At 35.7% G+C, this 14,804-nt stretch overlaps 3 protein-coding genes across 5 annotated transcripts in view; 1 reads left to right on the top strand and 2 right to left on the bottom strand.

Annotated features, from left to right (window-relative positions):
- The window catches only part of LOC309507667 (solute carrier family 66 member 2), a 46,944-nt gene extending 43,711 nt beyond the window's left edge, over positions 1-3,233 (bottom strand). The window contains exons 1-2 of one of the 3 annotated variants that reach the window (XM_082182007.1): positions 3,091-3,233; positions 358-599 (exon numbers count right to left, since the gene is read on the bottom strand). In XM_082182007.1, the coding sequence (XP_082038133.1) occupies positions 358-557 (200 nt within the window). In that variant the 5' untranslated portion in view covers positions 558-599; positions 3,091-3,233. Of the gene's footprint in view, positions 1-357; positions 600-1,435; positions 2,593-2,615; positions 3,056-3,090 lie in introns of those variants that run through there. The other 2 variants (XM_082182008.1, XM_082182006.1) reach the window with 2 other exon arrangements.
- A 610-nt stretch (positions 3,234-3,843) lies between these two features.
- Positions 3,844-6,857, top strand: hsbp1b (heat shock factor binding protein 1b). The gene is made up of 4 exons (XM_082182022.1): positions 3,844-4,013; positions 4,268-4,334; positions 6,324-6,450; positions 6,552-6,857. Exons 1-3 carry the CDS (start codon positions 3,969-3,971, stop codon positions 6,443-6,445), a joined length of 234 nt encoding a protein of 77 aa, XP_082038148.1. The 5' UTR covers positions 3,844-3,968; the 3' UTR covers positions 6,446-6,450; positions 6,552-6,857.
- Positions 6,858-7,128: 271 nt separating this feature from the next.
- The window catches only part of LOC309507627 (DNA topoisomerase I, mitochondrial), a 34,892-nt gene continuing 27,216 nt past the window's right edge, over positions 7,129-14,804 (bottom strand). Inside the window, exons 16-20 of the mRNA XM_082181944.1 lie at positions 11,779-11,893; positions 8,524-8,651; positions 8,307-8,401; positions 8,061-8,210; positions 7,129-7,955 (exon numbers count right to left, since the gene is read on the bottom strand). Of these exons, the coding sequence (XP_082038070.1) occupies positions 7,853-7,955; positions 8,061-8,210; positions 8,307-8,401; positions 8,524-8,651; positions 11,779-11,893 (591 nt within the window). The 3' untranslated portion in view covers positions 7,129-7,852. The remainder of the gene's footprint in view (positions 7,956-8,060; positions 8,211-8,306; positions 8,402-8,523; positions 8,652-11,778; positions 11,894-14,804) is intronic.

The raw sequence follows: 14,804 nt of genomic DNA, 5'->3' as shown, positions 1-14,804 counted from the left end.
TAACAGGGTAGATAGGGTGAAATTCCATTTCATACTGAGTGTTGACTTTAAAATAATTTTCAGTTTAATGTTTTATTTTTTATTTTAAAAAAGAAAGACAAAAGGAGCTTGAAAGATACATAAAACGGCACAATAAAACTTATATTGAGAAGAAAGTCTATTCTCCAAACAAAAAGGGGGAGCAAATAAATAAATAAATAAATAAAAGAACAGGCCTACAAAATTACACACAAAAAAAATCAACCTTAATTAGTTAAGCTTTGTTCCTGTTTATTTCGCATCGATTTCCACATTCCACATTTCACCATCAATGAACTCTATCTGATGCTGCTGGAACATTAACTCTCCTCCACTCACCAGAAGAAAATGCGAAGTATATTAGCAACGAGCAGCACCAGACAGACTCTTGTGGAGAATCCCTCGGCATTATTGGTCCTCTGGATCTCCTGGTACTGGGGGACGTAGGGCACCGCACCCCCAAACACCAACACACCAGAAGCCAGCCAGGAGAGCAGAGTCCACGAGCTCTCCATGTTCTCTTCTGACCCCTGCTCCATCACTTAGTCCTTAACAAAACACTCTCTTTATACTCATATCCCCTGCAAGAAGAGGTTAGGACACTTTTACATTTGATCACATATAATAAAGTACAATACAATGCAAAAATAGACATATATTGCAGCAACATGCCCTTACAGCACTAATAAAAGCAACAGTGCCACCTTCAGTATCCTTAAAGCTCTCACAGGATCAACAATAGACTTACAATAAACACATTGTAAAGGATTAATGTGTGCCTTTCTAGAAATTAAATCCTATGAGGGGCCATTTTCATTGTAGTGAAACAGTTACAGTCGTCTATACACGCTGTCACCCAATCTGACAGTATCTCAGCTAAACAGGACGTTTGTGCACCAAAAGATAAGGCTTCTCTTTGTCTCTGACCTGACAAACATCTCCTCAAAAATGATATAGGCTGAGTCACAAGATCTAGAATACACTGCTGAGAAGTTTCAAAATAGTTATGACTGAGCTTATGTTGCAGCATCATTTCCCCTTTTCAGCACAAGTCTTGGACAGATATGTTTTCTGAGGGGGTGAACATTCTTTAAAGGATGTAGAAAAAGGAAGGATGTGTAATCTATGCTAACACAAAGCCTGGAAGAAGCTCATTTTTAAACCAAGACTGTGTTATTGACCCATACATTTCCCCCAGTTTATATTGCATTGGATTATATTTGTTTTTTCAACTGTAATTCAGATTTCTACTTGACCTGCCAACATTTTAAATATGAAACTCCAAAACAGGAATAAATAAATCCATAAACAACATTGCTGGAAAAATATGGCATACATAGCAAAACATTACTGATTTTACTAATGTTACAGTTTCATCATAACTTTATATTTTTTAGCCAGTTAGAAAATCTATTACCTTGCTGACAAGTGTTGATGGTTGAAAAGCAGCATTAGCAACTACATTTCACAGCAAAAATATTTTAAAGCAATTATCAAACAAACAAAAACCAAGATCAAAATCAAGCTGAAGGGCCCTGCAAAATTTTTAAGTGGATTTTATGAGTTTAAGTAGTCAGATTAGTAAGGAATGTATAATCCATATAAATTCAACTGGAACCAAGAACTTTCGCATTGCTTGTGTCCTATAGTGGAGGTCTATCAGTAAAGTATATTTTCTGAGAAGTGCTACTGTACATAGATGTGTTGCATAACTTCTGCATTCCGTGGGGGGGGGGGGGGGGTTGGGCTTTTCTGACATGTCTCCACCTCTCTCTTTTGTGTCTCCTGAATGAACAGATGTTTACATACACTTACAGTAAATAGATTTAGATTCCTGATCAAAAAGAAGAAGAAGAAGAAGAGACAATCATTTTCTGGAATGACAAACATTGCTATAAAACACGTTTGGTATGCTTGAGGCACTTCATGCAATGTGTGCACGTCTGTGTTATGGTATTTAGAAACCGGATAGCGCATCGGGCCAGCAGAGAAATTCCCCATGGGGTTCCAACCTGAAGAGTCGTTTCACACAGTAGTAACCTTTTTTTAACACAGTTTTTTGACAGTATCTCCAAACTGCATGTTGCAAGTAACAGTTAGTTCAACCATAAACGTCTCGAGAGTCGAGACCTCAATTCAATTCCGTCACGCGCTATAGCTGTTTAAATTGCAGCATACAATGATGGGTATGAATCATTTCCGCGAGTCGATTCTTTTGATAAATTTGTCAATCGATCGGTTCCAAAAAAAATATTTAGTGGATCTTTTACGTCATCGTTGCTGTTTATTACATTTTAAATTAAGTTGTAATTTACAACTTGTAAGAGTTTAATTGTAGCTACGTGTCCCAGTCTAGTTCGTCACATAAAATGTAGCCTAAATTAGAAGAACCCAACTAGGCTAGGCTGATTTGAATTTACAATAGGCCTTTTAAAATTAATTCATCATCAGGTGTAAAATTATGTAAACGTTATTTAAAACAATATGATCCACAACATGCATGCTGATAAAAAGCGGTCATACGATCGAGTTGTAAACAAACAGTCACTTTTATTTAAGCTATTTTATCTGCCAATTAAAGTAACTTTTCGCCTTACCAGTACGTTCTATAATCTCACTCATTGGTTCTCGAGCCATTATGAATAGGGCAGGCTATCCGGATTACGAAAGAATTTCAAATCGAGAACCGCATTTACCGAATTAGTTCGAATCGTGAACAAAATCCGTTTAAACGATTCATCGAAAAAGATCCGACTCAAAAAACGATTCGTTAAACGATCACGAAGGAGGATATGGACAAACCACTCAGGGATATGCTGCGTGCACAACTTATCTGCATGTTTTGTCTTGTTCAATGAAGTGAACCTGATGAATCAGAGTGAACATTAATGCAGTATCGCGTTTTAAGAACTCCCAGATCAGCAATTTCAGGCATGCACCGCGAAAAAAGCTTTAAGCACTACTCAAAACTCTCTGCATATTCAGCAGGTTTCGCTTTACTGTAACAGCTTGATTAATAGAAAGAAGTTGCAAAGAAAAAATAAATAAAAAACGTAGTAGGTTCAAGCATACCTTATTTCGGGCGAAGACTTGTTTGACAACTTAGCCTTATAATAGCAGCTGCACACTCATGAACATATGCTGTCTCATCTAGCCATCATCTAGTCTAAATCAGGCTGATGCAGTTTGGAGATGTGGGCTTGGCCGCGCGCAGCTTTCATCGGTTTAATGTTACAGAGAGGAAGAGGGAAAAGTAAACAAACAGGGAGAACCACTCTTATCAAACCAAATATAGCACTACCATTGTACTCATTTTGACAGTAAAGTTTAACGTCACAACAAAACAACGACCCATAGGCTATATCCTTCATAAACTGAACATATGACAAATAAACAACTTGCCCACAACATCTTTTTAAAAATAAATTATCGTCCAATCTATATTTTGTTTTGCCCATTTGAACCTATAGTCTTCTTAAGTGTGACTTTAAAACTACTTAAAGGCCAAAATATCTCTCAACTAACAAAGACTTTGGTAATCTCTGCCTCTCACACCTACAATAATGTAAAAATAAATAAATGAACAAAACAACCATTTTTGTCATTAAGCAACAAAATCAGATGAATCATTTAACTATATTCTGGCATATCCTGCTGTAATTTGTCGCTGGTTTTAATAGATGAAATAGATGAGCATCTTTTGGATGAGCAGCACTGCCCTGCAGCTGCGCGTCCGTCTGTCTGTCTGATCACGCCAGAAGCAGATTTGCGTGCCTGCAGCTGAGGTAATCTCTCACCGAGAGGTCTCTAAAATCTCGCGATATTTGTCACGACTCCGTGATTTGGCCAACAGCTGATTTTTAGAAAGCAAAGAGCTGGGAGGATACAACATTTTTAAGAAGAATAAACATATTTTGCAGTTGTACAAATCTATTTATTAAAATACAAAAATGGCCGAAACAGACCCGAAATCGGTTCAGGATCTCACAGCAGTGGTAGGTTTGAAAATGAACGAAATTGTTGTGGTTTGCGAAGCTAGGCTAATGCTAGGCCATGTTTATCTGTTCTGCTTAGATTATTTTGATGCGATATAAGCTTCGTTTAACGTTTCAAATGAGATATTTTTCGGATAATATTATTGTTGTGTTTAAAAGAAGCAGATTTATTTGTTATAATGTTTTATTTGAACATATTTACATATCTTTGTGCATGTATACACGCTAGATTAAATGCATGTTTTCCCTAACAGGTGCAGACATTGCTGCAGCAGATGCAGGACAAGTTCCAGACAATGTCAGACCAGATCATCGGGAGAAATATCCTTTCTTGTTTTTTCATAGAGCTATAGCTCAACGTTCAACGTTGAAGGTCGGTCATGTGCCGGATGGGTATAGAGTTTTTCCAAGTAGGCACGTCTCCGATATATACTGTAACTTACCTCAAATTTTAAGATCACAGCTAGCTATTTAGGTGTTTAAGTAAGGTTACTTCATATTTAGCTATGCTTTATTATTTAAATAGGATTGGAAGCCCATGTCCACCACATAAGAAAAGAAAAAGCAAGCTTTTGTAAGTCATAATGACATAAGTCGAAATTTTACCATACTAAGTCGTAATTGAGATGCAGTTTAAATTACGACGTCATAATGAATTGAAATGGTGACTTACAAAGTTATGATTAAAATTGACTTTGAATGTCATATTTTGAATTTGGGCACACTTAAGATTAGGGTACAATTCTCATTATTTACTGACTATTAACTATGACTTTTGCCTCAATAAACTCCTAATTACTGCTTATTGATAGTTAGTAAGGTAGTTGCTAAGTTTAGGTATTGGGTAGGGCAAAGGGATGTAGAATATAGTCATGCAGAATAATGCATTAATATGTGATTTATATGTACTAATAAACAGCCAATATCCTAGTAATATGCATGCTAACTAACTAGTTGATAGTAAGAATTGGACCCTAAAGTGTTACCTCTAATTTTACTCTCTTAATGACTTGCGTAATTTTTTAATCTTATAAATAACACTTACTATGTCTTATGACTTTTAATGTCATAATGAAGATTTACCAAAGCATGATTCTCTGTCATCGAATTGGGTCTCTGTCATTAATCATAGATATATTGTAGAATTCAAATAAAGGTTTTAAAATAAATGTTTTGCCATATTCAAATAATGATTTTAAAATAAAAATGTTGCCATATTCAAATAAAGTGTCACTAATTAAACTACTATATGTTCAGCTATTTGTCAGCCTCTTACATGTCTGCATCTCAAAGAGATTGCAGAATTCAAGCGACAAATGAGAATATGTTTTATAAACAAAGCTCACCTATGTTCATCGACAGTTTTCTGCATCCCTCCGCTACCCCGTTCCTCACTCTCGGCTGGGGATATACAGGAGAGACCTCTGGGTTTGGGCAAAATTTCAAGCTCGGAGCCCTCGATCCCCTTAGACTGCACGCCAAATACGCTTATTATATTTTTTTACTTTATTCAATCACCTTATAAGTGTGAACTCGTGGAAACTGCCACTGGTAGTCAGACATTATTTATTTATTTAATAAAAAAATTATTTTTGGAGTTTAATTGTAGATTAAAATCGATAAGTAATTTTTTTGATTGCATTTATGAAAAAAAGGTTCAGCACCCAAGGCTCTATCGCTATTGCCTCAATGGTGTACAGTGTCTTTGGGCGGATTGCCAGCAACAGCCATTAGGATTGTTTGTGATTTTGTTTTAGTGACTTAGGAGTCCTCTTGACTACTAACGTGTCATAGATTTAGAGGCTACTTTTAACGCTAAAATGCTTTGTGAAATACTCTAAAATTAGGACTGACACGCCCATTATTTTTAAGAGTTTCTCCTAAATTTGCAATTAAGGAGCTAATTTTAGCCGTACAATGTTTTGTGAATACAGCCCCAGGTGTATAAATGTGAGGCAGGTCAAACTGTCAATATTGGAGAGATTAATCCAGGTCTTTAACCATTAAAATGCCACAACCACCATTATTGAACAGGACGGTCGGGCATCTTATGCTAATCTCTGCTGAAAGCTCCATTTTCACAGAACCAGAATTTACAGCATTTATGAAAACCACATCATCAAAATCCTATTGCCTAAACTCAACAAAAATACTTTGCATGAATGTTTTAATTCAGTACTATTAGATTGGAAGTTTAGAATACACACTTCTGTTTACAAATCAAAATCATAACCAACTATTCCTTTAGCCTCTCACTTAATATGTGGGTTATCACCTGTACTAGTTCCCATCTTCCTTAACAAGATTCACTTGATGAAATGAGCACCCGCATCGATGATCTAGAGAAGAACATAGCAGACCTGATGACTCAGGCAGGAGTGGAAGAGAATGAAGGAGAGAACAAGGTCAAAGAGGGAGGAGAGGGCTCCTAGTAGAGGTAGTTTAATTTGATTTCTATTGTTTAAAAGTACTTTAGGTTTGATTCTAAATGGCATTTAATTCTGGCATACTGTAGTAAAATGCACTTATCTTTCACAGGATGCTGAGAAGACACTATACACACTATTCAGGAGCAGCAAGATTTTCTCTATGGTGACTAACATATTTTGGTTTGATGTGATGCTTTTTTAAAAATATTTAGCAGGAATTCAAGTCAGTCTTAATGCTGTGACTATATGCTACCCTTTTTCCTTTATGGACTGCAAATAACTTTTTAAACATGACATCCAACTGTAGAAACGAACCCTGCATTACTGTAATAACAGCACTAGCCCAAGTGCCAACCTAACACCATTCCTTTTCAAATAAATTTGTTGTTGAATTAAAGTTGTTTCTTAAAACCTGTGCCCTCATCTCTCTATATTTGTATTTTTATTAAACCATTCACTATTTTACCTCCATTTATTTGCTGGCAGGGGCAAGTTAAACATGTCAAAGAAACATATCTTTAAATGCAAATGACAAAATGAAAATGTATGCCTCAAATACACTAACAGGGTGAATTCTTGGAAATGTAAAATGACTATATGACTGTTATAATTGGTCAATATGTAAGCTGGGCAAGTTGATGATTAATGCCTTAACACCGTAGAAATTATAAATTCAAGTCACACCATTATCAGACAAAGTTATTTATTTATTTTCATGAAATATCTCATTTTAAATCAGAAATAAGAGTTGTAGTTATGTATATTGGTGAATTACACTGGATCTAAACAGATCAGTCTACTCTGTCAAGAACATGTCTCTGCATTTTGCCCCAAGATAAATACAAATTAATATAAAAAAAATGAATTCAATAATAGTTCAGATTAAATTGAAAAGTATTCATACATCATGCCAGTATGTGTCACATAGAATTTAATTTATGGTGTTTTTAATAATAAAAGAACATCTATTAAAATTAATTCTGGACCAGAAGGCTTTCATTACTGTATTATTTTTCACATCATTATAATCAGAATAATTGTGATAATGTCACACTGCAACAACAACAAAACATCCTTATGGTCCAAAAAAAAACAAAAAACTTGTATTTTAATTTCTTTCTGATTTTGAGGTGAAATGTAAAACATTTGTCTCCAAAAAAACGTTTGTGGTCATTTAGACACAATAAAAGGACTTAAAAGGTTTCCCTACAAGGAATGAACATTTATTGAACTCTTAAAATAATTTAGAACAGCTGAATTTGACTACTAAATATATATATGTAAATATATATATATAAAAATTGCCAACAATATCACCAAAGAACATAGCTGCACAATTCAGTTAACAGTTTCGATTACAATATATGTTTGCATAAAACAGTGTAGAATTGAAAAATGAACAAATCCCACTCAGAACACAAAGTCCTGTTCAGTCATGTCGACAGCCCAAGCAAACTTATCCCTTAGGGTTTTGTTGTAAATTTTATCCAGTGTCACCTCCATGTTCTTACACCTAGAAGCAGAAAATAAAGTAAAACACTGAAATAATCATTTTGATATAATATATAACAAAACCATCAGTATAGCATGTTTGTGTGTTTGAGTGTGACATCATCACCAGGCCACGGTGATGCGTGGATCCAGGTAGTTGAGTTTGGAGGTGCCCAGGGCGATCTGTTTGTTCTCCTCTCTGTCTGTAGCCTGAACCTCCATCTTCAGCAGCTGTTCCTCACACCTCTGCACAGCTTTCTTCTTCTTCTCCACCACACTGAACACAAACACAGCATACCATACTCAAGTATATAAACGATTCCAAAGGCTGGAAGAGCAAATAAACGCCGCTTTTCTGGAATGAGATACTGACATGAGCAGCTTGTTGTCTGAGCTCCCCTTGGCTTCTTTCTTGGCCTGCTTTAGCTCTTTCTTAGCCAAGTCCAGCTGCTCTTTCCTGCTGTCAATCTAAAAGGAGCAAGAGAAGAGAGGAAAAACAAACCTAATAAAACACAGCATCATATTTAAACATTTCTTTCATGTTTTTTAAATGTTTCTTCTTTTACTGTTCAGTCTCATATCTCCAGTACCTTTGCCTGCAGGTTAGCCATAGACTGATCGAAGGTCTTTGGCGGCGCCCGCTGATGGTTACATAGAATTGCAACCGCACGGTTTGCCCTGTTGTAAGAGAGCAACTTCTCCACCACATTATCCTTCACTGTAATAAGAATGACACATTAACAACATACAGAACGAGAGAGAGAGAGTGAGAAGATATGTTGAGTCACAGATGCATTTAAATGTTAGATTCCTCCTTCAGCAATCATGTCACATCCATTTGAACAAAATAACTAATTTAAAACAATTACTTATTAAAATTACTAGTACTAAGTACAATTTAACTATGTTACCTTAAATAAAGTGTAACCCAAAATTATACAAAAAAATATGAAGATATCATATTTCACCCCTCCCAAAAAGAATTATTCTGTGTAAATAAAATGGTTATTTTTATTACTGTAATCATCCTATTCAAATCAGTGCTGTTTTAGTTTTATTATAATATTCTTATAATAGATATTATTCATTTTTGTCATTTGCTTTTGTCAGTTGTTTTGTTTTTAAATATTGCTATTTAGGTATAATTAATTTTATTTCTATTTCAGTTTTAGTTAATAGTTTTTATTAATTTTCATTTAATAATTTTAGTGCTTCAACTTTTACATTTCAGTTTATTGCCAAGGCAACATTTCTAATTTTCATTTATTTTTATTATTAGTTGTCAACTAATATTTATACTTATATTTTATTTTAAATTTATTTCAATAAACAGAAATATTTAAATAGTTTTAGTTAATGATAATAATAACCCTGATTTGAATACAATGATTTTAAAATGATTTAACATAAGGCAGTACATAGATAAAGTATTAATTTAAATAGAATAGCCTACATTTATTTTTTCCCCATTAAAATAAGAATGAGATATTCACATTACAGTAATAAATAATTGTAATAAAAATAATAAATAATAATAATTATAAATTCATTCTTAATAGCTATAAAACAAGGCTTCATTCGCTTCAATACAAATATTTTTGGGCTGAAATAATCACCTACACATTAATCAAAAAGCATTTTTTGAGGTTCATTATAATTAACATTTTCATTCTAATAGAATATTATTAAGTATTGTAATGCTTCTAACGTGAAAGAAATACAGAGCTGAAAATGTTTCAAATGGATAATTCTAGGACTTTAAACAAGCTTCTCTGTATAAATGTGTAAATTACAAGCCAACATGCGGACCACTTACACGCACAGCACATGGCACCTGATGGGCGAGACCCTGCCACATACTGAGCTGATTTAATTAGAGCTTGTAGCGGATGCAGAAAACAGATTCCCTCTCAGCGGCGCTCAGACACCTCAGCAATACACACACATCACACCAACCCCAGCATTACACACACATCACATGCACAGACTGCAGCACTCGCTCTAAAGATACTCAGATAGTTACACTACCCACAAACAAACATAACAGTCTCATTAGCGCAAAAACACAACTCAGTAATTAATGATGAGAATCCTATTTACACAGCTAGCGGCACAACAGACTAGAACATGTCTGTCATCCAGCGATCTCTTCCATGTTAATGAACAGTCTTTGTTCTAACTATTTATGACTATGGCAAACAAAGAGAAACAGGTTGTTTTGCCAGACAGTAATATAATAATATAGTAAAAAAAACAGTAATATAAAATATGGTGATTTATTTTATTTTTTATTTTTTACAGTTGTATATACTGTAACTTGTTTATATATATATATATATATATATATATATATATATATATATACTCATCCATCCTTATTTAACAGTTAGTACAAACAGTATTTGTAATACAGTTATTACAAATAATTTGCACTAAACGCTTATATATAGTAAGTATTCTGCAATATAGGGTTTTCCTGAACAAACATAAAAGCATTTAAAAACTTTCTAATCTGACTAAAGGGAGTCGCACACCGGACGCGCAGCTCGGCGGCGCGCCGTGCAGCGCCACGTCTTTTAAATTCGAACACATTATTCTCTATGAGAGTACACACACCGGCGGCGCCTTTCGGCGTCTGTCCGTGGCGGCTCAGGACCGTGTTCAAAATCCTGCTGCGCCACAGAGCGCCATTTACATAGTTTTATATTAAATTTACATTTGTGTGTCTCAAATCGTAGTTAATGTATATACGGACTTCACCATGTGCTGCAATATACATTTAGTTTTATATTTATTTACAGAAATCAGAAAATTCGCTGATGTTATCGGATTTTCAGGTGAGAGTTGTCCTAGACGTGGCGCGGCGCGGCGCTGAGCTGCGCGTCCGGTGTGCGGCCGCCTTAAGACTGACTAAATCCAGATGTTTGAGCAGTTTATAGCTTATACTTTGTGGTTTGGGTTCCATACATCTGATTTATGGGCAGGACCATAGGAAAAACTCAAACAAAACTCAATGTAAACATTTATTTTTAGTTAAGCTACTGAAACTTAACTAAATGTAACTGGGATAACTGACATTAAACTCTTTTCATGACTCCAAAACTAACTAAACTAAAATTATTTTAAAATAATTCAAATTGTTTTAAATACATGGTATATTACAAAACTTGAAACAAAGAACAAAAACTCTCCACAGCAACAGCAATAGACTGCTGAGAAATGGTTAACATTAACTTAAGCAGCACGAAAATATTACAATTAAAAATAAAATAAAAACTAATTAAAAACTAATCAAATTAAGCTAAACTTTGAAAATAACAGAAATAAAAACAGTGCAATTCATTAATACAAATATAAATATAAATAAATAAAAAAGACTAAATGAAAAAGCAGAAATAAAAACTGTATAATAATTAAGTTATACAAAAAATGAAAACTATAATAACCCTGATGGACAATCAGTGAGCTTGCAATGAACTCCAGACTCAAACACTGACCGCGGCCAGTCACGCTGCACGCTCGCAGACTAGAAACTTGGTTGATTATAATGTCACTCGCTTGAGTTTAGACACGCTGTCATACTAACAATAACCATATGTTCCTGTGGACTCACAGTTGTCAAAATGTACGTTTTGTTTTTCAACATTCTAACAGCAATCCATACTGGCATCATATTTGAGTGATCTTAGCAAATGTTTCTAATCCACATCCATACTGACAGCATGGCTAAACATCTGGAAATTGTACAAGTTGTCTGGAAGCTGAATATTCACTTGAAGTTTGACTGATAGAATGCTAGAAGGAAAGGGGAGCGAGAAAGAGAGGCAGAAAAACAAGGCACTCACTGTTGCTGAGTTCTTTCAGCTGTTGCTGCAGGGTTATAGAGGCGTTGTATGTCCTAAAAACCTTTGCAGTCAATCCTGGCATGAGGGAACTCAGATGTTTATTCAGCACTTGAGTCTGTGTAGACAAAAACAAGATATTAAAAGATAGTATTCACACACAAAAGCAGAAAAATCGAAATATTTTACTAGCCACCTTCACTGCAAACCCCTAGATGGCGCTTTTGCCTTGATTGTCTAGAAATAAATATAATACACACACAAAAAAAGATGTCTAAAAGAGCAGTTCTCAATAGAGCAAGCTTCGTACCAACTTTAATGGATTTATGAGTGCAGGAGTATGGGCTGTATGTTCCAGACATAAAGAAAACATATCCATTAAAGCTGCCACTACATCTTAAAGATGAGCATCTTAAAAAGGACTCACAGACAAGCTCCACGACCAACAAGTGCATGCACACTTACATCAGACTCAAACGTCTAAACTGAAAAATCCTTCCTCACTTTTCTTTTAAAACCGAAAATACAAATATTCACTTTAGAAACTGTGGTTTTGTGTGACCCATGGGAAGGTGTCACACTCATCTGTATTCTAAATGAAGCTAGATGTGATATCTATAAAGATACTAAATGCTAATGATACTAGTTGTGTCAACCACTACTAATGTTCAGCACGTGCTGCCGTCTGATGACACGCGCATGGCAAGGCACTTGAAGCATGTTGAACATGTCGGTCTGTTCAGCTCTGTTCACCAAGGAACACTGTGACATTTGGGTTAGGACACCCTATGGCAAGCCGTTTTGACTTTCAATCATTAGCAGGAAATTAATTTGTGATTTCAAAAATTTAAATTTTCTAGGGATGCGCGATATATTGGCCACCATATCGGTATATCAGCCCAATAAGAAAATATGGCTGATATATTAAAGCCAATAAATAATGGATCATGTCCTTCAGCTGAAACACTTCAGATGCACACTGCTGACCATGATGCTTGAAATATGATTGGAATCATTTAAAAAAAGGAAAATATAGTTTAGTGCAACATGTGAAGCGCAAGTCTGTCATACAGGCTAAAGGCCAATTTATACTTCTGCGTCGGGTGCGCGTAGAAGGTACGGCGTAGCATACGCATTGACGTGTACCATACGTCGTACCCTTCGCCGTACCCTGACGCGCACCTCCTCAAAAATGTAACTACGCGTCCCGGCGACGCGGACCGCAAGATCTGTGATTGGTCGGCTGGATAGCATCGCGTTTCCTCCTACCCATTTCCGGAATGATCTTCTGCACTCTCCACCGCCCGCCCGCCATTTTTAAATTCCGAAGATCAGTGAAGAGCCATGGAAATAAACCAAGTGACCGAGAGATTGCTTGAAGAAGTGCGGAAATACAGCCATCTGTATGACTCCTTCAGTCGCCATTGCTCGTAGAAACCTAAACTCAAAACAGCCGCGAGGAATGAAAACACAGTGGAACTGGAACATTAAAACCCACCCGCGCCAACTAGCGTTTCGGCGGTGTAACTGCCGAGCAACACAGACATTCGCAGAAGTATAAATGCTCACGACTGCGTCGCCTACGTGCGTACCCTACGACGTACACTACGGCGTACACTCGACGCAGAAGTATAAATTGGCCTTAAGGCTACATACAATTATAATGAGAACATCATTATAATTGTGTGTTTGGGGCATGGATTTAATGGTGAGACTTTTGTTTGTGTAATCAGGCTTTCAAAAAGTATAGAAAAATTTGGATTTAGATTTATTAGCGAATATATCGGTTATCGGCTTTCAAATATAAAGAATTATCGGTTATCAGCATCGACCAAAATTTTCATATCGGTGCATCCCTACAATTTTCACTAGTTAAAATGCAAATTTCTGATATCAGAAATTTGATTTTTACTAGTTAAATGTCACTATAGGCTGCCATTCAAATTCAAATGTTGATATCAAGAACTGATTTCTTACTAGTTGAAATTCCAATTTCACATTGAGAAACTCAGAAAATACAATTCTTACTAGTAAAAATCATAATTTTTTATTTCAATAATTACTTTGTAACTAGTAAAAATATAAATTCCTGATATCAAGAATTAGCATTTTAACACATTTGTTTTGTCACATTGAATTGAATTAACTATTGAAAATGTAATTGTTGAGATCACAAATTCATATCCTGCGAATGATTGAAAGTCTAAACGGCTTGCCATAGACACCCAGTGACTCAAAGGAACTCAGGTAAAGGTTTATGTGTGTGTGTTAAGTGTTTACCCAAGCTATACTTCTAGGAACACAACTGCTGCACAATGTCCTCCAATGTTAGCTAAACCTGACAAAGTACTTTTGGGGACATTGGCAAAAAGGCCAAAAATATTGGGGGGAAAAAAGGCATTGTGTGTATACAAACAGTGAGATACAAAACAATAATAGAAAGATATACAGAAATTACAGACTCAAGCCTTTGGCAATGTCTCAAACGAAACGAAAAACAAAACAAAACATCCCATGTTATGGTATATTTTCTTCCGTTTTATGGTACACTGGGGAAAAAAAAATCTTAAGCGGCTCTCCTATGCAAGCTCACCTCATTATAAGTTACAATTTATGTAGCTAGAGAAATGAGTCTGAGTCTATGTAATATATAAAACTGGTGATGGTTCAGCCAAGTTCAAGACTTTTTTAGCAGCATATATAAACACACACACGTGAGCTTAAAAGCACAGCTGCATGTAATAAGATTTGCAGCACTTTGTGGAAGAGGGCCAGTATTAGAGTCTCTGCCGCATCCTCCCTCGTTCACCCCTTTGCCCGGCCTTTCGCCATATCAATCGGAAGAGCCCAAAGTACAGATTAACTCCCCCCCCCCCTCCATGATGGCCCACCATTACCAACCTGACCTCATCGAGGGGGCACATTTCTCTCTCTGTCACTGTATCTCTCTCACACACACACAGTTTTTCAAATTTTCTCTCACAATCTGTCTCTCTCTCTCTCTCTGTCCTTCAGCGAGGGCAGAATCC

Source organism: Leuciscus leuciscus, assembly GCF_965113295.1.
Source record: "Leuciscus leuciscus genome assembly, chromosome: 10".
Lineage (NCBI taxonomy): Eukaryota > Metazoa > Chordata > Actinopteri > Cypriniformes > Leuciscidae > Leuciscus > Leuciscus leuciscus.
This window is presented reverse-complemented; position numbering and strand designations above follow the sequence as displayed.

Bases quoted from the DNA above. Each gene is read 5' to 3' on its own strand.
- hsbp1b (XM_082182022.1), top strand. From the start codon at position 3,969: ATGGCCGAAACAGACCCGAAATCGGTTCAGGATCTCACAGCAGTG. The intron at 4,014-4,267 runs GTAGGTTTGAAA...TTTCCCTAACAG, and splicing joins TTCAGGATCTCACAGCAGTG to GTGCAGACATTGCTGCAGCA. The intron at 4,335-6,323 runs ATATCCTTTCTT...AACAAGATTCAC, and splicing joins AGACCAGATCATCGGGAGAA to TTGATGAAATGAGCACCCGC.